The sequence below is a fragment of the Lissotriton vulgaris genome, chromosome 1_1 (assembly GCF_964263255.1).
Source record: "Lissotriton vulgaris chromosome 1_1, aLisVul1.2, whole genome shotgun sequence".
Classification (NCBI taxonomy): Eukaryota; Metazoa; Chordata; class Amphibia; order Caudata; family Salamandridae; genus Lissotriton; species Lissotriton vulgaris.
Window position 1 is genome coordinate 1,278,080,023 of NC_141685.1, and position 25,048 is coordinate 1,278,105,070.

Here is a 25,048-nt window from a genome sequence, read left to right on the forward strand (position 1 = left end):
TGGGTAGAAGATTAAATCCAACGGGGAAGGATCACACGGTAAGAGGATTCCCTCCCGTCAACAATCCAGAGTAAAAGTTTGCGTTTAGGCGTTTGTCTCTCGCGCCATATCAGGGCTTAGAAATAGAGGGCGGACCAACTAGACTTAAACCGGGGCACACAATCCCAACTTTAGAGCGGAAACTAAAAAAGGACTAGCGCCGCGAATACCTCTAAACTCACTCATCATGGCAGTGCTCTAAGTAAAGTAATATATCCAAGTTTATAACACGCAAATACTCGAATATGCCTCAGTTTACCCAGAATGAATTTAAAAAATCTGAATTATACCAAATATAAACACATAAAAATAAAATGTTTGTCCTAGTATCTTATTTATATACTTTCAACACAGCGAAGTGTAAATAATAGTCACCCCTTATAACCCAGTGTGTTGCCTCAACCCCTTACATTCTGCAGATTTTGTAATACATTTGTCAATTGATCAATACATAAAACGATTGATTTCAAGTACAGCAGTAGTGCAAAATATACACACAAACAGGTATATCTATATTAATATTCAAGACCCTCAACCCCTCACCCTCACCCACCTTCACTCACCCTCACCCTCACTCACCCTCACTCACCCACACTCACCCTCACCCTCACCCACCCTCAACCCCTCATCCTCACTCACCCTCAACCCCTCACCCTCACTCACCCTCAACCCCTCACCCTCACTCACCCCCACTCACCCTCAACCCCTCACCCTCAACCCCTCACCCTCACTCACCCTCAACCCCTCACCCACCCTCAACCCCTCACCCTCAACCCCTCACTCTCAATCCCTCACCCACACTCACCCACACTCACCCACACTCACCTTCACCCTCACTCACCCTCAACCCCTCACCCTCACTCACCCTCAACCCCTCACCCACCCTCAACCCCTCACCCTCAACCCCTCATCCTCAATCCCTCACCCACACTCACCCACACTCACCCACACTCACCCACACTCACCTTCACCCTCACTCACCTTCAACCCCTCACCCTCACTCACCCCCACTCACCCTCAACCCCTCACCCTCACTCACCCTCAACCCCTCACCCTCAACCTCAATCCCTCACCCTCACCCACACTCACCCACACTCACCCCCACTCACACTCACCCCCACTCACCCACACTCACACTCACTCACCCTCACCCTCACTCACCCTCACTCACCCTCACTCACCCTCACCCTCATGCTAAAGATTTACAAAAAAACCCATTAACAATTCTAAAAGCACTAACTCTAATGCTGCGAGACCTATTGCATTTCTAATGCTTGTTGAATATATATGTCCTGCCAGTTTGTGCTGTAGCTGAGAGCGAACTCTTGAATTTGGTTAACGATGTTCAAAGATGGTTATTGGATTATCTGGATGCTCTCTTTAAAGTAAGGGGGAGGGGAGGGATTTTGACGAACAATGAATGTTTAAAGTATTTGACAACAACTTGAAGGATCAGTTGATGAAATTGAATATTCCCAACTCTGCTTTATCGGCAAGGTCACAGAAGGGGAAGCCAAGGTTCTGTCCTGCCTAGTCCAGCAGAACTGGATGAATGTTAACCGATGATGTAATGATGATATATCTAATTCTAGAATCTTTGAATATGGTAACATTTGTATACTCATTGACTATGTGTGTTTTTTCCAAAACATCAGTTTTACTTTGTAAAATGTTTAAGGGTTCTTGGTCTAGGACCCAGTGACCACCACACCCTTAGTCTAGAGCTTAAAGATCCCTATGTGCCTCGAGTAAATTCAGTTTTGACCCCTGATGTAGTATACCATTGAAGAATTCGATGTGGAAGTAGGAGACAAAGGGCTTGGCTCTTATGGCAGATTGATGAAGCAATTGTTAGGCCATTTTAAATTGGCAATGTCTGGACCAAAGTTAATTTGTGGTCATAGAGAAATGGGGACAACTGGTTTGGTGAGATTGTCGGGAGGGAAGAACTTTGAATAAGTGTCGTCGGCGCTCCAACACATAAAAATAATTCACGTATAAGAGAAGCAATGGAGGCTTCGAAAAAAGCATATTGCAACTTATGTGGCAATAAAAAAAAGTTACTTTTATAGATCAAATTGGGAACTAATGCTAGCCACCATTGTAGGGATGAACAGTAGGCACTTCTGGAGGCTGGTTAACTCCGTTACATGTATTTCACCATCCTCCCTTGAGGCATAGATAGCCGAGGATGACTGGTATTCTTTTAACTATTCTCTCTATGGCGGAGGAAATTCGCCAAACTTGTTGGTGGCCCCGGATGCTTCAAAATCTAGCAACAATGCTATCACAAATTCACAAACATCAATGTCACTAAGAGAAATGTATTGCAAAATGAAACCTTTGGGGCGGGTATCCGCCCAAATGGTCTTCCATCTGTTAGTTTTAAGAAGGATCCCAGGAATTGAGTCTAATAAAGTGCGTTTTTCATGTGGGTAACTTCAACTAGTATCCTTAAGGATTCATTGTGGGGAGCCACAGTGAAGCATATCCACAAAAAAGGTAACACTGATCAACCAGCTAATTACCACGTGATATCTCTATTGGATATCTCTAAGCTATTTGCCCAGACCCTATTAAAGCACCTAGCTTCCTGGACTTTGGACACCAGACTTATTCAAGTGGAGCAGGGAGGATTCAGGCCAAAATATTCAACAGACCACTGTTTCACTCGAGGGGTCACAAAGAGGTCTATGGAGTTGGCAGCCGGTTTTTGCTGTTGCTTCGTTGACTTCTGGGTGGTTTTTGCACAGGGTGGACAGAGGCACGTTATGACTTAAGCTGTAATGGAATATACTGGAGGCCTCCACTTGGTAAAGATGGATCTCAACGGGGCAGGTAGCCTGTTGAGGAAAATTCTGGTGGAGAATGGCTTAGGACAGGGATACGTTTAAGCTCCCTTGTTGTTCATTTTATTTATTGAGGTTCTCCCTCACGTACTAAGTGCTAACCAGAGTTTTTCTCCTAAGATTAGAGTCAGGCATATGGGTTGTCTCATGTATACTGACAATTTGGTGGTGAGGTATAAACCCTATTAAGGAGGCAGGCTTGCTTATTAATGCTAGGTCACTGGTCCAAAATAATGTGGCTTTTAACGACTTCGTCTCGCAAAGAAAACCCCCCAGGGTTTTTATAACCGAAACCTGGGTCTCTGACTCCTCAGGCCCGGATCTTGTGGAAGCAGTCCCAGAGGGCTATACCCTGACCAGGATGGACAGGACTGGTCTCCGGGGTGGGGGGTTGGGAATTTTATTTAGAGACACTTTCATCTGCCGCACTGAGTCGCTCTCCTCTACCTCCGACAATTTTGAGGCAGTGTACTTTTCTATAAACTTCACCCCCTCAGCTTCCTTTTCTGGCATTCTCTGCTATAGACCTCCTGGCCCTGGAACTACTTTTTATTGATAAGCCCAACTTAAGTATCTTAGGCGACTTCAATTTCCATCTAGAGGCTGCAGATGCTAAAGACACTGCTGCTTTGGTGGAAGGTCTAGCCGCATGCGGTCTGGTCCAATTGGTCAATGGCCCTACGCACTCCGCTGGCCACACGCTGGATGGCATTTTCACTAATGATGCCAGATTAACAACTGGAACACCCATCCCTCTGACTTGGTCCTATCATCGGGCAGTACCATTCCACCTTAATGTTAATCCTATGCCACCTAATTTGCCTAAGAGTAACCTATGGGAGACCAGAAGGAACTATAGAGAGATCAATGATGCTACTCTTGCACCATTTATGAATGCTTTCAGTTCTCTCCCCCTGTCTGATCCCAATATGGCCGCACTAGGCTTGTCTAACGCCCTATCCAATGCAATAGACACCCTAGCTCCGGCAAAACAGCACTACTCAGCCCGTAAAAGTCCCTCGCGGCCCAGGTACTCTGATCGCCTCAGGCTTCTGCGACAGAAGTGTAGAAGACAGGAGAGTTTTGGCATGCTCACCCTGACTCCTTGGGAAAAGCCCTACATAAATCATTGTTGAGAGACAACAAGAAGGCTATTGTGGAAGAAAAACGAGTCACTTTACTAACCTTACTGCCTCCCTAAAATCATTGAGAGATCTGTTTAAAGTAATCGACACACTTTCTGCACCTAAAGTAGCCGACCCCACTATTGAGACGCAGGAGCTTTGTGATAATATCGCGAGTTTTTTTCACTCAAAAATTGCTGATATTCACAATTCTCTCGAAACTCTCAATCTGGAGCTGGATGCCAACTTGGCACCTTCCTCTCTTTCGCTCTCTCCCCCCCCCAAGTTGAGGCCGAAGTTAACCCCAAATTGCGTCTCACCGGCTTCCCTCTTTTGACCCTAGAAGATCTAAACCGCCTTCTTGACGCCACTAAGTCAAGTTCGCCCTTGGATCCCTGTCCTTTAACAACCCTAAAGATCTGTAGAGAGGTTGATCTTCCACCTTTATTAGAGGTCATGAACCTGGCTATTAGCAGGGGGATTTTTCCTCTATCATGGAAAACTGCTGTTAAACCGCTGCTCAAAAAGGCCTCTCTGGATCCGGGAGTCTTAAAAAACTACCGTCCTATTTCTTTACTTCCAGCCCCGGCCAAGATACTTGAGGCCCACCTCAATCGAAATCTCTCCACTTTTATGGAAAGTTCTAACCTGCTGGATATCTCTCAACACGGGTTTCGTACCGCACACAGCACAGAGTCTGCCCTCACGGTTGTGATTACCAACATCCGTTCTGAGGTTGATAGGGGACACTCAACTCTGCTGGTGTTGCTAGATCTCACAGCAGCTTTTGACACCCTGTCTCCGTCCATCCTGATCTCCAGGCTTGAGGGGATTGGTGTAGAGGGCACTGCTCTCAGTTTACTCTCCTCTTTTTTACATCATAGAGCAGAGAGTTAAGATGGGTAATTTTCTCTCTTCCTCTCAGTCAGTGCAATGTGGAGTATCGCAGGGCTCTTCGTTGAGTCCTCTATTATTCAACATCTATGTTACCCCAGTCGCTAAGGTGGTGAGATCTTTCGGTTTTGAGGTGCTATCGTATGCCGATGATACCCAGATTATGGTTTCCATCACTCAGTCGGCAAGTGATTCAGCCCTCAAATTTAGAGCATGCATGGAGGCAGTCTCCCAATGGATGGTGCAAAATTTCCTAAAATTGAACGGGGAAAAGACGGAGGTTATGATTTTTGGAGGAAACCAGAACCTGGGGTCTGAGGACTGGTGGCCTCCCTCCTTGGAGGAATGCCCTCATCCTACTCTTTCCGCTAGAAACCTCGGAGTGTTAATCGAATCAGCTCTATCATTTGACTCTCAGGTCAACAGAACGGTGTGATGTTGTGCCATCATAAGAACTCTGAGGAAGATCGCCCCATATCTGTCCCATGCAGCATGGAGACAAGCAACAGTTGCCTTGGTCTCATCTAGGCTTGATTATTGTAATGCCCTCTACAGTGGCATTAAAAAGAGCTCCATCCATTACCTCCAAATGGTGCAGAACGCCACGGCCAGGATGGTCTTCAACCTTCCTAGGCTGGTCCCGGTAACTCAGGCCAGAAAGGATCTCCACTGGCTCCCGATACTTTCCAGGATTTCCTTTAAACTTCTTTGCCTGGCCCACAGAGCTGTACATGGCTCAGGCTCAGAGGATATCAGGTCCCTTTTGTGTGTTTACACTCCCAGTAGAACTCTCCGCTCCTCCTCCAAGAAGCATCTTTCGGTTCCAAGATTTGTGAAGGCAAGGTGGGGAGGTAGAGCCTTTTCCACCCTGGCATCCAAACTTAGGAACTCCCTCCCTCCGGAACTTTCCAGTCAGTCTTCTCTGGTGTTCTTTCGGAAACTCCTAAAGACCTGGCTTTTTTCTCAGGCGTACTAGTGGCCTTGCATTCGGCAGTTTGAGATTTTATGTTTGTTTTCTCGCGCCTTGATGCCCTTTGGGGCTAAGTTTGCGCGTTATAAAACTCCTTTTCATTACATTTCATTTCATTTCAGGAATCTTACACCCATTGGGCTTCAAAGAAAATTAGTTGAACTAATCGCTTACTGCCTAGAGAAAAAACTGTCAATCAATCCTGAGAAGACAAAAACTTTGCTATTTGCAAAGCGGAAATGGTTGTTCCTAGGCAATTGCAGCTGGAGCAGGTGCGGGACCTTTTAAGAGGATCCAAGATGGAACAAGCAACTGGCTAGTCAGAGGTTTACACCGATGAATGATATCAACGGTTCAAAGTGGTCTGACCCAAATATGTTAGTTATACTCATGAGCTACTAGTAAAGTTATACTGTGTAAGATAATTCCTCAGGCTTTGAATGGAGCGAAGGGGCTGGCTACATTTCGACAGGTTACATGGGAGGCCCTAGAAGGTGTTATCCTGAAATCAGTGCTTGACATAACAAAAAATGCAAAGATACTAGCCATAAGGCAGGAGTTGAAATCAGTAACCTGGGGTGCTCTGGCAGACGCAAGGGCCCAGCAATACTACTTCTCAATAAAAAATGGATCCCCCTGTGATAAACTATCCATGCAAATCCTCCCTTAGGTAAGGGCAATCTTTCCCAGGTAAAAGGAGTCCAGTGAAAGTCATTATGGAACACTTAGGTGCCCCAAACATGAAGGAGGCGAATTGAAATCCATTTGTCAAATAAAGAGCACACTCAGAAATTGTACAGAGGAAACTACCTGGAGCTATGATCTACAGTACTCGAGGAATAGTCGATCTGTTGCACCTTTTTTATTTGGTTTTGCCTGGCGAAAGCTGCGCTCTGCGCAGCTTTTTCGCGCAGGCGAAAACCTAATGAGTATGGTAGGGGAGACAGGAACGGCCCCAGTCTTCCATTGGCTAGCTCCATAAATGGAGGCTAGCCATTGGAAGACGGGCCTGTCCGTCAATGCCGGACCAGATTCGGGGGCGTTCCCGAGAATTTTTGGCTTTTGGCTACGTCACGCTACTTCAGCCAAAAGCCGGGAACGCCCCAGAATCTGGTCCGGCATTGCCGGCACCCGCCTTCCTGCTCGGGCCGTGAGAAGGAGCCTCACTTAGATGGCGTGGAGCGCTTTTGCTGACCTCTAAAGCCGGTGCCCACCCGGCATTGTCCCTTTGTTTCCCCGCCGCAGCCCCCGAAGCCGAGTTCCCCAGCCGGTCGAGCCTCCGCGTCATCGGGAGGAGAAATGGAGAGCAGGAAGCAAGAGATCTGCCGGAAGAAGTCCAGGTGAGTGCTTTGTTTGTTGCTTTATGTCCGTGTGTGGCCGTTCCCGACCCCCTCCCGCTCTCCGTGCCTTTCCGCCCCCCCTCCGTTGCATTGTAAATGCTTGTTTTTATGTGCTTGCACCCATCGGTGTGATCCACCACTTCCTATGTAGGCGTCCACCCTGTCCAACCTTCCCTCCCTGTAAGCCTCCACCCAGTGCGCAAGCATATTCATGCCCCCCAATCTGCCATGTCCCCCCCCTTGCTATGGGTCCTTTCCTCTGCGCTCCGCCCCTAGCCACTCCACCCTCCAACTCTTCAAACTCTACTGGCTGATGCAACCCAGCTTGCTGCTGGCTAGGCCGCAGGCTCTGTTCCACCACTTGGGACTCCCCCTGCCTCATACCCCACCCTTCTGCGCATCCCCCAAACTCTCACATAGCACCACGTGAAGCTCAACAGATGCAGCTTGTTTATATCCTCCCCCCTCGATACCCATAAAGAGCGTCAACTCTACTGATACTGCATGCTTCCTCGCTTCTTTACAACTCGTGGCCCCATAGCTGTGCACACTGTGCGGATGGTCCGCTGTGCCCCGACTTTCTTCTTCTAAACAACCCCCCCTTGGTCAAGGGCTCCACCACGCCAGACTCCCTAGTGTCCCCTCACCACATCTCCTCCCACCTGCAGCGCCGGCTCTCACTCAGGCCGCGCCCCAGCCCAAGCTTGAGGGCCCGCCCCCTATTTCCAGGTAATCTGTTCACAGTGTGGCACCTCGCACTCACCTCGTCAACGATGGCCCTAACCCCCTGCCACTTTCTCAGGTGGAGAAAATACTACAACCGTGGCAGCAACACCCACCAATGCCTGCCTCTCCACTTATCATGAGCTCTAACCTTCCAACCTCCCTCAGGAGCCTCATCACCTCTGCCACATGAGTGTCACTGGATACGCTTCACAGTAAGGCACTCATGAACAAATAATATACCGGGGAAATGCTTAATACCACAAAGGCTAATTTACCTCACCAGAAATTAAACACTGCTGTGCTTCCTGCCACCAGGTCACCTGAACATAAAATGGTGGAAGGGAACCCAACATGACCCCTTAAATATAGATTGGGCTATTTTTGGGCGACATATGCAGTCCAATACAAAATGGCAGTCACTGGACTGCACCACCCTCCTAATCTGCCCAGGGGGCAGACTTCCCACTGGTCAGCTGCCACCCAAAATCCCCCATGTGAAGAAGCATAACTGGTGCTCTATAATAATTACTGGATTTTCTAGGGATGCCCCTATCTTACATTGAGGTTCTATGTCACCCTTCCGTGCTCCCTCCGAATGCAACCTTTTTTAATTGTTCACCGAATGTGGAATATTACACAGTGCGAGTTACCTCAACTTTTCTGCAATTTGGTGACGGGCTCACTCCTTGATTAATCTGTCAAATTATTAATTTGCATTTTTCTGGTTGGGGTTCAATTACAGTTGACGAAAAATGTCGAATGGAATTGATGCAGTACTATTAACTTCCTGATCTCTAATTGAATGTATATGCAGTATCATCGATTGCCTACTCTTCAAGTATCCTTGCTGGGCTGTTTTTCGCACACACTTTATTTCCTTATCTGTTATTGATCACTGTGTGAACACCCACGACAAGGGAGCACGTTTTTAGCAGTAAAATGCTGAATACTTGCAATGTTTGTGTCTCCTCTCATTAATTGTGCACTTTTATTGCATTCTAAATTATTCAATGTTTCATCACATGGATCCCTTGTCATGTGTATGTTGATTGCCCCTGGTTCCAAGGGTATTTACACTGTGGGCAGCCCCTGTTCCCCGAATATATATATTGGGTATAGAGCACTCTGGACTTCTACTCCCCAGAAGGTACTTGTGTATTCAATTCCAAATGCCATAGGTTTGGGATGATGGGACCAGTTGAGGTCCTTCCACAAGTCCCAACAGCGGGCTACTGGTTTGGCTTCTTCTCGAGGGCTGGGCCACTATGTACTGGTGAATGCTTGGTCGTTGGTGGCTATCCCCTAACTGAGCCCACTAGCCTTACCACATTCACCTTTCAGCATTATTCACAGTTCAAGGCTCTCAATTGAATGTGCTGCTCTTAGTGGCTCTCGAGGCAGAGAAGAGGTGGACCACTGCACCTGCTATGTCTAGACTGAATTTTTGCCCAAATTTACAAATGTTTGCAGGGACTTTTTCGATCTGGCGGCTCCCAGAGGCCTTTAATAATGTTTAGTAGCTCACCACAGTGCTTTGCACCACTTTGCATCCTCACGAGTGCCTGTGCAAAACCTTAGTATATTTGAGTGTTTGTGTGATGGGGAACCTCTGATTCCTATAGAAATGAGAGAGGCTAGCAAAAGAAGGAATGTAGTGGCCGTCATAAAAGTCACCGGAGGGATGCTGAGCATACCTACTGAGGAGGATTTTTTTTGTTTCTTACCTGTATTAAGGATGTTAGGTTCCATGTTTTTCTCCTAAAGAGTACTTAGACCTTTTGGGTAAGACTAGTCTATCATGCTCTTGTTATTACAATAGGGGGCATTAAACAAAATCTAACCATCACTAGCAATGCTACTTACTACCTCCACATAGTGCCAGTCCCAGATTTACTATTTGTTTCTGTGTGGCTGTTGCATGAGTCAAAGTGGAGCATACAGGAGTGTCCATTCACCTACTCGCACTAAAAGTCTTTGTGTCTCCAAAGCTGAGGCAAGTGTTGCCCCAAAAAGGCCTTGCATCACCAAGCACCAAACTCAGGTTAATGTATACAAAGAGGGCAAAATGCAGTGAAGGGGCATCGGGGAGGACAGCAAAAATCCCATGGACTTAAAACAAAGTAAGACGTACTAACCGAGCGTCACTTTGTATCACATCTTAATGCCAAACAATACCAGGCGCACACACGGAGCATGCGTAATAACACATTATAATCTTACACATGACGTGTCATTTTGACAAAATTACTCATTTTAAGTACCTTATACTTGGGGGGCTTTGTGTGGCTGTGTGTGTGGGGGGCTTTGTGTGGCTGTGTGTGTGGGGGGCTCTGTGTGGGTGTGTGTGTGGGGGGGGCTCTGTGTGTGTTTGGGGGGGCTCTCTGTGGGTGTTTGTGTGTGTCATTTGCGAGATAAAGCTAGTGGCATTGTAAATGACAATGCCATTTATTTATGTTAAAAAAAAACATAAATAAAAATAATGTCAAGAGCAATGCCAATAGCTCTAACTTTAACAAAGGCAAAACCATTGCATTGTAAATGCTTGTTACACCATGAGGGCTCTAAATATTCCCCAATTTATATAGAATAGAAAATGTACTAGCTATCGTAGCGAAAAGTTTAAAATCTACTACGGATTCAGAGGTGAAGATAATGCTTTTACTTTCTCCACTTTATTTAACAGCAGCCCTTTTTACTTCTTAATAAACAGAACACATTTCTCATGGAACCCAGGGAATGGAAACAACAAAACGATGTGCAAAACAGTCCCATAATCCAATAGGTGTCCAGAGGTCAGCACTGCCATCATAGTCCTTCACCTTCCACCAAATCGTCTTTCATTGTGCGAGTCACGCCCTAGCTCTTTTCTTGCAAATCCTCTTTTCCATTCTCTGACCCCGAGAGCGAGAGATAGGATATCAACTGGCTAGAACATCCTCAAGGAAAGGATAACTAATAAAATGTTGTTGCTTAACAGCAAATATACACTGAACACAGCATATGCATAACCGAAATAGACATTACACAAGATTATAACCAAAGAATTTAAATATTTAATTACTAGTCACAGGGAGGTTTTACCGGATTATTATTCCGTGGGTGGGATAATCCTCAACTTCGAAAACTGAAACTTTCTGTTACGATAGCTAGGACATTTTTTATTCTATGTCAGGACTAGAGGCGAAGATTATACTACTTTAAAGTTTACTAACCATCAAATGAGCCATATTTAACACTAGCTTTAAGTAGAACCTTCTAAAGATTCAACCAGAAGATCAGTCGGCCGTGTTCATGATCTCTTCCAGAGGGACACCTTAAAAACGCTTCAGACACCATCGCTCCGAAAGTGTAGTATGAACCAAAGATGCTAATATCCACTCCTGCATCACCCAACATACCCACAGGGCTAAGGCCTAGGAGGAAACCGCTTTACGCTGCTTCTAGAGAGCAATTAGGAGCTGTCTCTCACCCAGGGGTGGAAGTCCCCTGACATCTCCTCGTATGCCTTAAGGCACCGGACCACGCACAGCGTAGGAGAATCTGGGAACTCAGGTATACTATAACTCTGGTAGGACATTTTGTACACTTGCTCAGTGTAAACGACACTTCTGAGGGAGAGAAGGACATTCCCATAATACCTAGGGCTCAAACATCCAACAAACTGCACAATACCATGCAGAGCAACATTGCCAGCTTTGTCGAGAGTTCATCCTTTGAGAGGAACATATTAGGTGGCCATAGCCTAATACCACATTGGAGTTTACATACAAACAGGTGTCCCCCTATAAGGACACTTTAACCGGTAGGTGCCCAGTAGAGATACCTGAACGGAAAATGCTACTCCATTGTTGCGCTATACATTTCTCCGCTAAGTTGGCTAAAAAATAAAAAACATGCACTACATCGGTGCCCACGGGGTCACAATCCCATGGCACATACCAATAACACCATCTCTTCCAAGCCGATCGGTATCGTTTGATGGTGCCGTCTGACCATGCCTTCAACAGGAGGTCCTCAGCCGGCTCCGAAAGTCCCAGTAGCAACCATCGTCCTATGTAGTCCTCCACGCCATGAGACGAAACGACCCTTCCAACAACATCAAAAGTTGAGTTCAATCTGGACTGAGGAAGAGCGTCATTGGAAAATCTCCAAAAAGCTTTCCAGAAGAACCGGAAACCAGACTTTAGATTTTCAAAGCTGGTTTATCAACACTACTTCTGCCTGCTGGCATCTGATCTGTGCTGACGCCCTGGTAAGCATCGTAAACAGGGTAAATAAACGCATAGACCCTCTTCAGCTACCAGTCCAGCAGTAAGGCATCAGTGGCGGCCACCAGAGGATCTGGCCTCCAACGGAAGAACCTGGGCAGCTGATGATCCAATCTGGAGCTGAATAGATCCACTGAAAATGGACCCCATTGGTCCTGGAGGTTGGAACGCACTTCCGGGTGAAGCTTTCAAAGACTGAAGTCCCAGTGATGCCGGGACTCCCAGTCCGCCACCATGTTATCCTGCCGTGGGAGGTGAAGGAGAGTAGGATCAGTTTCTTATAGTTACCCCCGCTTTTTGCTGATGTTTCACTGTTTTTCGAATTTAGTCTGGCTTGGGCCCTGCTATCCAGGACCCCACCCTAGCCGCTTCCTCTCTAAAATGATTCCAAGTACACTCCAGTTTGGTTACTGGGGTACCCTTATAAGTCCCTAGTATATAGTATCCTATATACATACCTAGGGCATAGGTACCCCAGAGGCCTAACAGGGGCTGCAGCATGTATTATGCCACCCCTGGGCAGCGGTCCAAAATTACACCACAGGTCTGCTACTGCAGCCTGTGTAAGGTGGTGTATGCACCCCCTTACTTAGATACAGGTTCTTTATATTTACCTTCTATCACTACACATATAAACCTATCAGTCACCCCTATGGCAGGCCTTATCAATCCTGAAGGCAGGATGCTGGGTTTTGTGTGAGAGGGTGCCCATGCATGAGCAGGGCCCCTCTGCAGCTTTTGGAATCTATTCTCCGGGGTTGTTCTGTGATGCAGCCAGACCATATACTCTTAGGTGCATTATAACCTCGCAGTAAATGCTAACTTTGGAATGGCTGCAAGAAAACATGTCGTGTTTGGTGTCAAACACTTTGGAATCATACCCCCCCCGCCAGTCCTGGTGGCGGGGGTAAGATTCCATCCTTCTAGAGGGAGAGACATGTACACCCGGTATCAGTTTAAAAGAACCCTGGCATCACAAAATGGATGCCACAGCCACGAGTTTGGCCTCCTGCTTCTGGACGAAACTCCGACAGGGGAGGCCTGGTCAATAGGTTTCCTGTCACAGGGGGGTGTCACCACCTCCCAGACAGGCTTTACTGTATTTAGGACAGGGTGGGTGCACTCCAAGAGTGCTATGAAGTCTGCACTGGGTGCACATTTGGTGTCCCTGTGCATAGCCCAGTTCAAACCGGTTGCAGGGGCTATCAGTCCCTGCTCTGGCACGAAACTGGACAAAGGAAATGGGTGAAGGCACTCCTCTTTCCAAACCCTATAGGTGGGTCCCCAGAGTTTGTCCCACCCCTTCATTGGGTATAAGATAGGAACCCCTTGCAAGAGGACTTTAGATTACACCTGGGCGAAATGCTGATACTGAATCCCGGAACTTCGACGATCTGCACGAAGCTGGATGACTGAAGAATCTCACTTGGAGTAAAGGAGAAACTCCCCTGTGTGGCAGGCACCAAAGACGCATCTGACCGGTTTGCGTCTTCGAAGCTCCCACCGGACTCCGAAGTATTTGCAACACAGGAGGTGGATTTCCAGACTTTCCCGAGGCCGACCAGAGTTCCAAGCGAAGCTGAGAACCGTAGACCTTGTGGGTACTGTGGAACGAGAACCCCTGAAAACCATGCACATTTGCAAGTGCATTAGCTTCTCGACATTCCTTGAGGCTGCCCATTGGGTTACTTGTAGCCCAGACCCAAGCACCTTTTCCACCGAAGATTGCTGGCCTACACTCCACGAGTGTTCCGTGAGCCGGCCCTTTGTGTTTTCGCTCGAGGTACCTTTGCAATCCCTGGTCCGTCAACTGGTGGGTCCCTGAGAAGGCAACTTTGACTTTCTTTGGGCTTCCCTGGTTGCTCCAGACGAGCCCTGACTCTCCAACACTTGGTGAGTTCCCTGGATCTTGCTATTCCACACCGAAGCATCTTTCCTCTTTCGGCATGGGTTGCTGTTGACAAGGCTTGTTGGGTCCAATCCGGACACTGACGCCGCAGCACTCGACATCCTTCGTGGGACAGCTTGAATCCAGCTCCTGGTCGTCATCGACGCCTCCTGGTCCTCGCGGCTGCAGTCTCAAGCTTCACCTCTTCGCACCTGAAACACCCAACATTGGTGAGCATTCGTCTACCGAGCCCCTGGTCACTGGCAAGTGACCCAGAGTCTGTCCCCTCTGCTTTCAGGTTCTTCACATCTTCGATCCAGCTTGGATTGCACCAGTCACTTTTCTCCTCCACGACAGCAGAACTTTGCAGCAGATGGCCATTGAAATCAACGACGAATCCGACACCATTGGACACCTATGCACCCAGCTTCCCTGGGAGAGGTAACTCGAGTACTCCGGTGCTCCCGTGGGTGTTGACCCGAGAACCCCTTTAGTCTAAAGGGGTTTGCTCAAAGTCCTCTCCCAAGTGTCCCTTTTCTTTAAAATTCCCCCATAGAAGCTAACGGCGCATCGAGGCTTTGTTCTCACACTGCACTCGTCCCCCGTGGGTCCCTGGTGTCACTATCTTGGGTGGTTCCTGGTGGTCCCTGCGATTCTACAGGCTCTAGGCCTGGTGTCCAGTCAAGTCGTGGTTCTTATACTACTTTCTTAATATATGGTTTGGTTCCCCCCTGGGGCCCAGTGTATATTGTGCTATTTACTGAAGTTCTATTGCATTTAAAGTGTGTACTTTGCTCTGTAATCTCATGAAGGGATTACTAGTGAGTGTTTAGTGATAAATACATATATTTTATATATATATGCCTTGTGTGGTTCTCCTTTCATTTAGATATTCAAGAGGTTATAATCTGGTAAACCAAGCTGCTTTACACTCCTTCAAGACTTAGCCTGAAGGCTCCTCTCCATAGCTACCACTAGGATAGCTGTCAATAAAGGTGGTCTTAAACCTATCATGGACTGGTGCAAGGTGCCCACTAGAACTAGTGGACAGCATATGCCAGGCCAACTTCTCACAGGAGGTATTCCGGCGTGCCCGCTATCTGATTGTCCAGGCAAGACTGCCAAAAAATGGTCGCGAGATCCAAAAGGACCTTGGGCGGAGTACCCCCGAGGTGGTTTATGAACCGGACAGCTGAGATGTCGTCCATCTTTAAGAAGATGCAGGTTTAGATCCTGTCTTGCATCCATTAGCAGACCCCAAAGAACCCTGCCAGTACTTCCAAACAGTTGACGTGTAACCTCTGTGCTTGAGTAGACCACAACCCTCCTGTTGAAAACTCTCCACACTGCCCGCCCCAGCCTATCCTGCTGGCGTAGGACTCTATAATGAGATAAGAAGCCGAGACGAAAATGTCCCTGCCGTTCCATGCTTCCATATGTGAAAGCCACCAAAGGATCTTTACCTGCGCATTCTCTGAGAGGACCACCGACTGGGAATAAGCGAGTCACTTACGCAAGTGTGTTGCCTTTAAGCGCTGAAGTGCACGGTAGTGGAGGGACTCCGGAAAGATGGCCTGGATAGATGAGGAGAGCAGACTTACCAGGCGAGGACTGCCGCAAGGACACGGTTTGGTTAGCGCTCGGTGCAACTCGTGTCTGATCTTGGCCACCTTCCTCGAGGGAAGGCTTAGCGTAGACTTTGTGGAATCTATGAGGAAGCACAGAAAAACTGCTCTTTGAACTGGAGTCAGAAGAGGTTTCTTCTTGTGTATGACAAAACCGAGGTTTACGAGGAGGGTGACCGCAATTTGCAGTTTGGATGACAACTGGTGGGGATCTTCTGCTGTTGTAATCGAATCTAGGCCCCTAGTATAATTTTCCCGATTCATGTCCTTATATAGGTATACTTTATCATATCCTTATAAAGGCATAGAAACCCCTACCCTATTTGGTCTAAGTCATACAGCCCAAATACGGCATGGCTACTTCCACTAGGTTCCGAGAATTAACAACAATTTCTTGGAAAAACCTGCCTTCAGCAGCTAGGAACTTCCCCCTGCTTGAATATTAAGTTCTCCAAAACTCATGGCGTTTTCCAAGAATTTAGCCTTTGAGTGACGATATTAAATCCAAACATGCGTGAAACTCAGCACCTTCAAAGTATAAATATGCTCAGGTTTGCCCAGTCAAACGCACAGTGGTTTGGAGCAGATCGACTATCTACTTGCCCGACGCCATGCAGCAGCAGCTGCCGAAGGAAGCCGACCCTCCAGCTGACGCACTGAGAGAGACGCTGTCTTTTCTCTTGCCGAGAAATCAAGCTCCAGTGTTTCCGGCTTACCCTTGCGGGTATCTGGGAAATCGAGTTCTGAGAGAGAGATACAAGACCTCTATCATTCTAAAACCAAGGCACGGAGCTGATTAGACCTCTTAGAGAATTCTTGTAATAGATTCCTGACAGAGAACTACTAAACTCAGGCTACTCCTCACTTACTTCCTCCCTAGTACTAGACTCCGGTTAGGTACACCGGGGTAAGAGTATTTTAGAAGCACCAGTTGAGTACTTTTAGTCATTATTTATTACTGTATGTATTTTATATGTTTTATGCACTTTTATGGCTTAGAAACCATATCATGCTTTTACAGTTCTACTTTATAATACTGTGTGTATTATATGCCTTGTACTTTATAACCAGTATTACGATTGTAGCAGTTCATTTCCAATGCTCGAGAAAGAAGACTGTTCAATGAATACTTTTTATTGAAAACGCCCGTCTCTCTATTTCTCTGCATCTCTGGTGAAACGAAGCATGCACAATTGACTGAGTAAAATAGTTATCTATTGTTTCAGTGACTCTAGAGATTTGATTTCTTATTCTTGGGAAACAAAGTGGTCATGTTTATGCGGTTGTCAGAAACTAATTATTTTCTTGTGAATTCGAGAAAGTTTCTAGTGACCTCTGAGCTAGCTGGCACTCACTATTAAGTTTAATATATTCAGTAGAGACCTGACGACCTCAGTCCTACGTCTAAACTACAGTATATATATTATTCCAATGCGCAGAGCCTATTGGGAATATAGGAACTACACTACACTGCCAGAAGAAGCAGGTCATCCAAATAAATAATGAGGCTATCCCCTGCGTCCTGAGGTGCTCTACGACCAGTCTGAGGACCTTCATGAAAAACCACAGAGTAGAGACCGAAGGGCAGGGTTATGAACTGAAATACCTGCTGGCGCCAGAAGAAATGGGGGAGGCGACTGTGTGGTGGAAAGACCGAGATTGGTTAGGTAAGCATCCTTCAGGTCCAGGTGGACATTCCAATCCCCCGGGCATAAGACATTGCAAAGGAGGAGGATCCCCTCCATTTTGAAGTGACAATAAACCAGCCGCTGGTTTAATCTGCGTAAATTGATAATTAGTCTCTGCCCCCTTCGGTCTTGTCGATCAGGAGAAAATTGCTTATAAAGCCTTGTGGATGGGGTGTGGTGGGACAATTAGCGCCTTTGTCGAGTAGCAAAGTGGCCTCTGCGAGCATCAGATCTGCCTCCTGTTGCGAGAACTGTAGCGGCCTGGGGTGCGTAACCTGACAGGGTGTTACACAAAACTCTGTATGAAACCCCTGGATCGTTTGCAGGACCCACGCATCGGTTGCAATGGACTTCCAAGCATGAAAAACATTCGCAAGACAACCCTCTACTTTTAAAGGGGAAGAAAGGTGAACACTCATTGGAATTAAAGGTAGAGTCAAATCCCTTATATCCTTAGGTCTGGTAGAAGTTACCAAAGCAGGCTTGGTATTGGTATAGCGTCTTAAGTCTTGCCCTCTATGGGGATTCCAGTAGGAGTATTGGCCGGCCGAGCAGCCAACCTGTGAGGAAAATACCCTTTTTATTCAGGACTGAGCCTTTTCTAGGGAAGTAATGGTATTCACAAATTTGCCCAACTCCTTAATAAACAGTTTCCTAACAGGCTCCTGCCTCTGAATCTGCCAGATCCCTACCTTGATTAGCACAGTGAACAGAGTGAAATCGCCATTGCCCATGAAGGCAAGCACATGTTGAACCCCCCCCATAGAGGACCTTCGGGATAGCAGAGATCCCAAAGTCTTTGTGTCCTTTGCAATGTTTAGGATCCTGGTTAAGGGGTCTAGGACGTCCAGGAACTTATCCTGGATCGCCCGCTAGGAGCGGCTGATGCCCTTTTTTGGGGTCTTTGATGAACTTGGCCAAAAAGGTGGGCATTCTGGGATCCCGCTCTGGTTTCAGTGACACCTTGCCGTCTAAAGATGGGAGAGGGCATTCTGTAATTTAGGCAGGTAAGTGCCTCTTTCCCCAGCGGGGTTCTGATCCGCCCTGCGACATAATTTGCTGCCTTGGTAGAGGGTGCCCACTCGGAGGAAAGGGGGTGTCTTAAGTTCCTCAGGGAACATCATATCCGAATCATCATGGGGGAGGGGCCAGTGGCTGGGGGTGTAGGAGAAGGACGGCACAGGCGGGAAGGCCTGGCCTCGCCTTTGGTGTCCCTGTGGCCATCATCATCTGGAGGAGAGGCTGAGGTAGGATCTGGTAATACCTTTTCAGGACCCCATGTTGTTGGGACAGAGTGGGCCTGGTTTAAGAAATCCTACCTGAGGTGCTCAAAGGCATCATGGGGCACTTGGCTGGTATGAGGTCGGTATCTTGGGGCTGGGTTGGGGGAGGGGCATCAGGTGTTGCAGAACTCTGGACCTTGGCCAGTTTTGCCCATTTGAGTGCAATTTGCTGTAATCAGCTCTGCTCCATGGGTGCAATGAATTCTTCCACTGCCCAATATATCGCTGCATTAAAAAGGGATAAAATTCATCACCCTAATGAAGGGAAGCCAAGGGATCCTCCTGATACTGGGCATCTCCTTATTCCATGGCAAATGACCAGGTGGGAGGTAACAATGGTAGGTAATATCAGAGAAGTTTCCACTAATGAAAAGCCCAGCGGAATGTTAAGCGCCAAAAATTCAGTGCTCAGAGAAAAGCGCTATCAGTTTAGGTGCTGGGGGCCCAGCGGGTCAATAGTGAGCAGAGCCTCACGTTCATGGGAAAGTAAGCCCCAGGGACTCCACCCCCATCTGGGTATTACTGCCAATCTTGGGTGAAGTTCAAGCCACCTGGGAGCATGTCCCCTTCCAGGCTTCACAGCCTGCCACACAGCAATGCAGACCCCAGTGGGGCGTAAGTCAACACTCACTACTGGCCATTGTGACTGGTGTCAAATCTGCTCAAAGATCAGGCTTACAAGCCTGTACAGACCCCATCCGAGGCATCACTCTTCAGGAGCAGGCGGAGTCAAGCGACGTGCAATTCCGACTCATCTCTACTGACAGGAATTCCAAAATCGTGCATCATAAACCAAAGAAAAATGGCGCTACCACAGCACCACCTGGTGTGGGGAGCACCCCACCACAACTGCTGCTACCAGGGAAATTAATTCAGTCACGCAGGAGCGCAAAGAGATCCCAGATTGCTAAATAAACGTGCACACTGATTTAAAACCACTACAAAGTATGCACCATGCAAGGAGAGAAATGAAAAGGCACTTATCTGGGCTGCGAGCAGCAAAGAAAAAGGAATTGGCGACAGGTGAAGAACTATAATGGCAATGGTGACCTTTGATTGGACCTCTATGTAATTATGGGATTGTTTACACACAGTTTTGTTTTTATTATTGCCAGTGTTCCATGGGAAATGTGGTTCTGTTTAAGAAGTAAAAAGGGCTGCTATTAAATAAAGTGGAGAAACTAAAATCATAATCCTCGCCTCTGGTTCAGACATAGAATTTCAGACAAGATTCTGGTAAATACAATTTTGCTGCTGAGAGTGGGAATTTTGACCCAGGATGGCGGATGCCCAGTTTGAAAGTGCAGATAACGGAGAACAATGGTCCATGTCCATGCAACTGGGGTTAAGGGTATTCAGTGAACCACTTTTTGGTGTATTGTATATTTTTTCTAGAGGAAAGGAAGAAGATCCTGCGACCAATATTTAAAAAACATGAAATTCGGTTGAGAGAAATGGGTTTAAATATGGTGTGTGGGTTGATGCACCAGGATGTAGACATTACTATCAGCCAATATTTGCGTAAAACTGTATCAGCTCGTGGCAGGATTTCTTTTACTAAGCTGCCCTAGAATAGCGTGTTTATGTCCAGTCTTGGGATATAGGGATGATTCAGGCCTTAAAAAATCCACTCACAATAGCCAGTGAGATTTACTCATCTGTGCTGGCAAGTTACCTTAAACTGAAAGGAACAGGAGTTCTGTTCATTTAGAAAGTGAATGAGCCATGAAGACTCCTTTAAATCTTGTTTTTGGTCTGGACACGTTTGCCCTCTGATCAAGGATAGAGGTCAGTTTGTCTTTTTCTAATTGTTTCTTATCTGTTCCTGGAAAATGGTGTCTAATTTTCTTTCTCTTATTATAGTTATTTTTTTTGTCAAGTGAGTTATCTGACAATAATTGTGAAGCAAAGGGCTGTGAAATGTCAGTTTTTGTCCTAACACAACATTTAAACAGATTGCAAATGAACATTACAAGTATTTCAAACTATATCAGGAATTATTAAATAAATTGTTTTTTGTAATTCAGAAGTGTGATGCAAACAAAGATTTACACAGGAGCAAAACAAATCAGAACACTTTACTTGATGATGTGCAAATGACATTTGCAGAAACTCCATTTCCAGACATTGTACACTATATGGTTTTAAAACCACATGTCAGTGGGAAAATCTATGGCCATTTCAATGTAAAACCTGCTGATTGCAAATTACAGAGTGCTGCTACTTTGTGCTTTAGTTATCTATTTATTAAAAGTGACAGTTTTTCAACATGATTTAAGAAACATTCCTGCCCCCTCACGGATGACAATGAGGTTAATGAACTGAGGCAAGTCAGAGGTCATGTGTATCCTATATATGCCTAGATTTGCATTGTATATGGAGCAAATGTAGTAGTCTATTAATTCAAACAAAAGAGTTTTCTGTACATCAGACATGCTGAACTTGCATATTTGAAGGTTGTCTCATATGATAACGAAGAATATGGTATCTCAGTGAACTCAAATACTTGCCCAGGATCACATAATTTGAACCCAGTTTGTGGGTCAGGAGCATTATAACTAGGTCGAGTAGATTACTTAAGTCACTAGACCTACAGGTCTAGTAATATTTTGGGGATTTTTCGAGGCCTCGATGATTTTTTAACTAACTGAGAGCCATGCAACCCAAAATAGGAGCATGCCCTAGGTTTTAAATTGTTTTATAAATCCGGGTAATAGGGCCCTCTAGTATGGCTATCAGTTCTGAGGCCTTCTTGAAAAAAAATAAAAAAAATAATAAAAAAAACAACGCAGTGTATTATCTTAAGAAGTAATTGAAACTATTTGCTGCTTATATTTCAACAGGGATGATTACCTTGAATATGATGTGTATGTTCATGAATGGCTTCTGGTGAAGATTCATCTAAGGTGTACCTTTTTAAATTAATTTTAAATATAGATTATTGTTCCCCGATCTCTGCGTCATGTCAGTTCTGCACAATGCACTTTAATATTTACACAAGTAAGTAACTGAAATGAATTGCTGTATTTCAATAGGCTTAAACTGTTGCACATCTCGAACATGAAATGTTTGGTATAACTGGGTTTTTACAGACCCCTCAAACACATAGATGCACTTTCTTTGAAAAGTATTTTAAAAACAGATTTATATTTGTTTTTGGTCTGTGTTATAAGCTGGCTGCATTGATGCAATTTAGCTCAATCTATTGGAGATGTTATGGTATTTTTAGACGTCATGTATCAATGAAACGAAAAACTAGGTTATGTTTCTGTAAGAATTTATTTTCTCAGAAAAAGTTTTTTTGACTTCAAACTTGAATCCTCCTGGACGACATAAATATAGTGGTGTCTCACGAACAGTACATGGTTTGATCCTTTCAAATCAAGACAACGTAGAAATTTAATATTTTTCTTGCTCACAGCCACTGTGGAGTACTCAGAGTATTGCCCTTAACCAACTAATACTTTTTAAGTATGCTCTCCTGGACATTATATACTATGAAGTCAGCATGCAGTTCAATAAAACTGTCACACAGCTTTGAATCACATTGTCAGATAGGCTCTCACTAATTTTAAGAGATGCTTTAAACTGTGCAAAACTGCATAGGCTCAAATTTACTACCATCAACACTGCACTATTTTTCTGCCCTCCATATCCCAGCAATCTGCCTTCTACCCCTTCCCTGAAGCTTCCCATTAATTCAGTCATAACCGAAATCCTCAATTGTCTTTAGTCAAGGTCCTAAAATATATTTCTCTTATCCAAGCAAGAAGTGAAAGTAGATTTCAGTCTCAAAGCATAAGGAGAAGAATCCATGTGTCAATCGTACACTGCAAATCCAAAAGTAATCAAGATAAACACACTAATTAGCAACCACTTTGGTGGGTTCAAAACAGTAATGAGATTGTACCCATTTCTGATGGTGGAGAAAGGAAAGGAGACCGTGTCTCCCCTACTCAGTTATCACTGAAAACCATCAACTGAACCAAAAGAGAGATTGACAAGGTCCCTAATGATGTGTGGTGCTTTGTGGCTACAAACCCCCATTATAGCGACATATGACACGGTGAAAAACCTAAAAATCGTTTTCTGCAGAGGTCATAAGTATTTTATTTGTCCAATGATGCGTGGGTACAGATTTCGAAGCTTACCCTATTGCACAGCCCTTTGTTTCTCATGGACGGGTGTGTAGACAAAAATGCAGTTCAGTATTGAAGCTCAAACATAGAACTCTTTGAAATATAAACAATAGACTAGCAGATTACGCTGCAGTTTATTGAAGCTGTGCTTTGACCCTCATCTGCATACCCATGACAATATTTGCCCATTACGCGACTATAGGAACGCTGCGAAATGCATGAACTTTTTTTAAAACGAAGGCATACCTTGCTGAATGTTAGTGGTCAAGAAAAGATAATTCCGCTGGTCAATTCAATCTACACAAGGGCACATTTCTTTCGAACACAGTCTATCAACTATCAAAAAACGCGCAGCAAGCATTGTATTGTCCCTTTGGCGACTGAGATAACATTGGTTCGTTTAGGCCCAGCAAGATTCCCATTAAATGCCACTCAAAATGACAAAAACACTGTTAGCGAAGCAGACCCAAAAATTGTGGATTGCAACTATTCAAAGTTTAAGATGAAGCCCATTCCATTAATGGGTTAATTTGCGTGTGCACAAGAAACATGTGGCATCAAAAAGACTCACTGGCAACACGCAAGGCCTCGCACTTGGCTCCGCGGGTTGTGAAATTCCTACAACTCTGCTGTCGTTGCCTTGCTTTCTCACAGTCCCCGGCCCGGATTGCCTTTTCTGTGTGTAGGAGTAAATGGACCATTAATGTCGTCTGGACAGCCATCGGCAAACCAAGCAGAAAACATATGGATGGAAACGGAGATACAAACTCTGAACGACAATCAGGGAATGACAGAAAAATGAGAGCAAAACAAATATGCTTCCTAGATTAGCAATCATACTCAAAGGCACAAGACATGGTAATCTGGTGATAAGACTCTCTGCAATACTTTGAATCTTCTGGCCCACTGCTCGTAGCCTAATGCTGAAACGTTCCCCTACACATACTTTCCAATCTGTAATCAAGCATGAAATCCCAAAATATTCACAGAAAGTACATGTGACTGAGCAGAGTATCAACCACCAAGGACAGTAAACATATAACAGGAAAGAAATCTGCAACTTTTTGATACAAAATAGTATAAACCCAACAGCACACTGTATGGAAATCAATCAGTGACCACGTTCACTTAGTTAGCATAGCAGGAATGGCACATTACTCACCTTAGTAACTTCAGCACATAGTTCCAAGCAAACGCCCATCCTGTGCAACAAGGGGGCATCCTTCTCAGCAAGAGGTAACAGAGCACATATGTAGCACAATGCTGAGGTTACCGAGTACCCCTGCTTGCACCAATTCCTCAATCTCAACATATGTGCCCAGCATAGGCGTTTAGTTAATTTTGACAATGATATCGCACAGTATGCACACTAATAAAAAGCAGAAGGGATGGCCAGTGAGTTATTGTGAATAAAGTCCAATTAGAATAATGAGCACAGAGTTACTATGATGAGTTACTTCAACATCCAGTCTTATTTCTTCCCAATGCAAATTAATATTCTCAAGTAATTAGAAACCCTTTGCAATGGCAGTGATGGCAGCCAGAATGCACTCAATAAAAACTGCACCACACGACTACTTGTCAAAATCTGCTTTGGCGTAGGAGTCAATGGCTAAAGGACAATGAAGGGTCAAGTGCGACCTAAATGGCTATTCTACAGAAAGATGAAGGTGGTGCATTCTGTAAGTCACAGACTATCCTGGCCTAACATGCATGAAAGGTACCTGAAAGAGGGAGGGTGCTGGATCATTAATGGAATGTTGTTCTTGTGAAATAAGCCTCATCATCGAAAGGCCACTAAACAGAAGAGAGATGAATCCATTGGAGATCATTGCAGATCCCTCTACTGACAAAAAATCTAGGAAAAAGCAAGTCACGAGAAGTGGAAGCCTTTCAAAGGAAAAGCTAGCTTTGCAGTCAACTTCTCAGGTAGATCTGTAAAAAAAAACTGTCGATCTAGTCCTTCTAGCAATGGAGACAACTTTCAGGACGTTTTCTCGGACCATGAAGCAAATATGTTCCAGTTGTGTAGACTCTGACAAGGGCAAAGGTGCAGGTGGTATGACAATGGTGGTCAGAATAGGAGATTCAGCCACACAGGCATCTTCGGCCTTGAACCTGGACGCCTGAATCACAAAGTTTGATAAAGGTTTAAGCAGGGGTGATGCAAAAAAACATTTAAAAAAGAAGCACCACCCTTAATCTGTCTTTTTAG

The 25,048-nt window shown here is 45.5% G+C and overlaps 1 protein-coding gene across 2 annotated transcripts in view; it reads right to left on the reverse strand.

Annotated features, from left to right (window-relative positions):
* COPZ1 (coat protein complex I subunit zeta 1) overlaps positions 1-25,048 on the reverse strand; it is a 234,236-nt gene that overhangs the window by 160,812 nt on the left and 48,376 nt on the right. The window contains exon 2 of one of the 2 annotated variants that reach the window (XM_086964906.1): positions 23,405-23,509. The exons of the other annotated variant lie outside the window; for it this stretch is intronic. Within the exon in view, the coding sequence (XP_086821032.1) occupies positions 23,405-23,509 (105 nt within the window). The remainder of the gene's footprint in view (positions 1-23,404; positions 23,510-25,048) is intronic. 2 annotated transcript variants of the gene reach the window in all.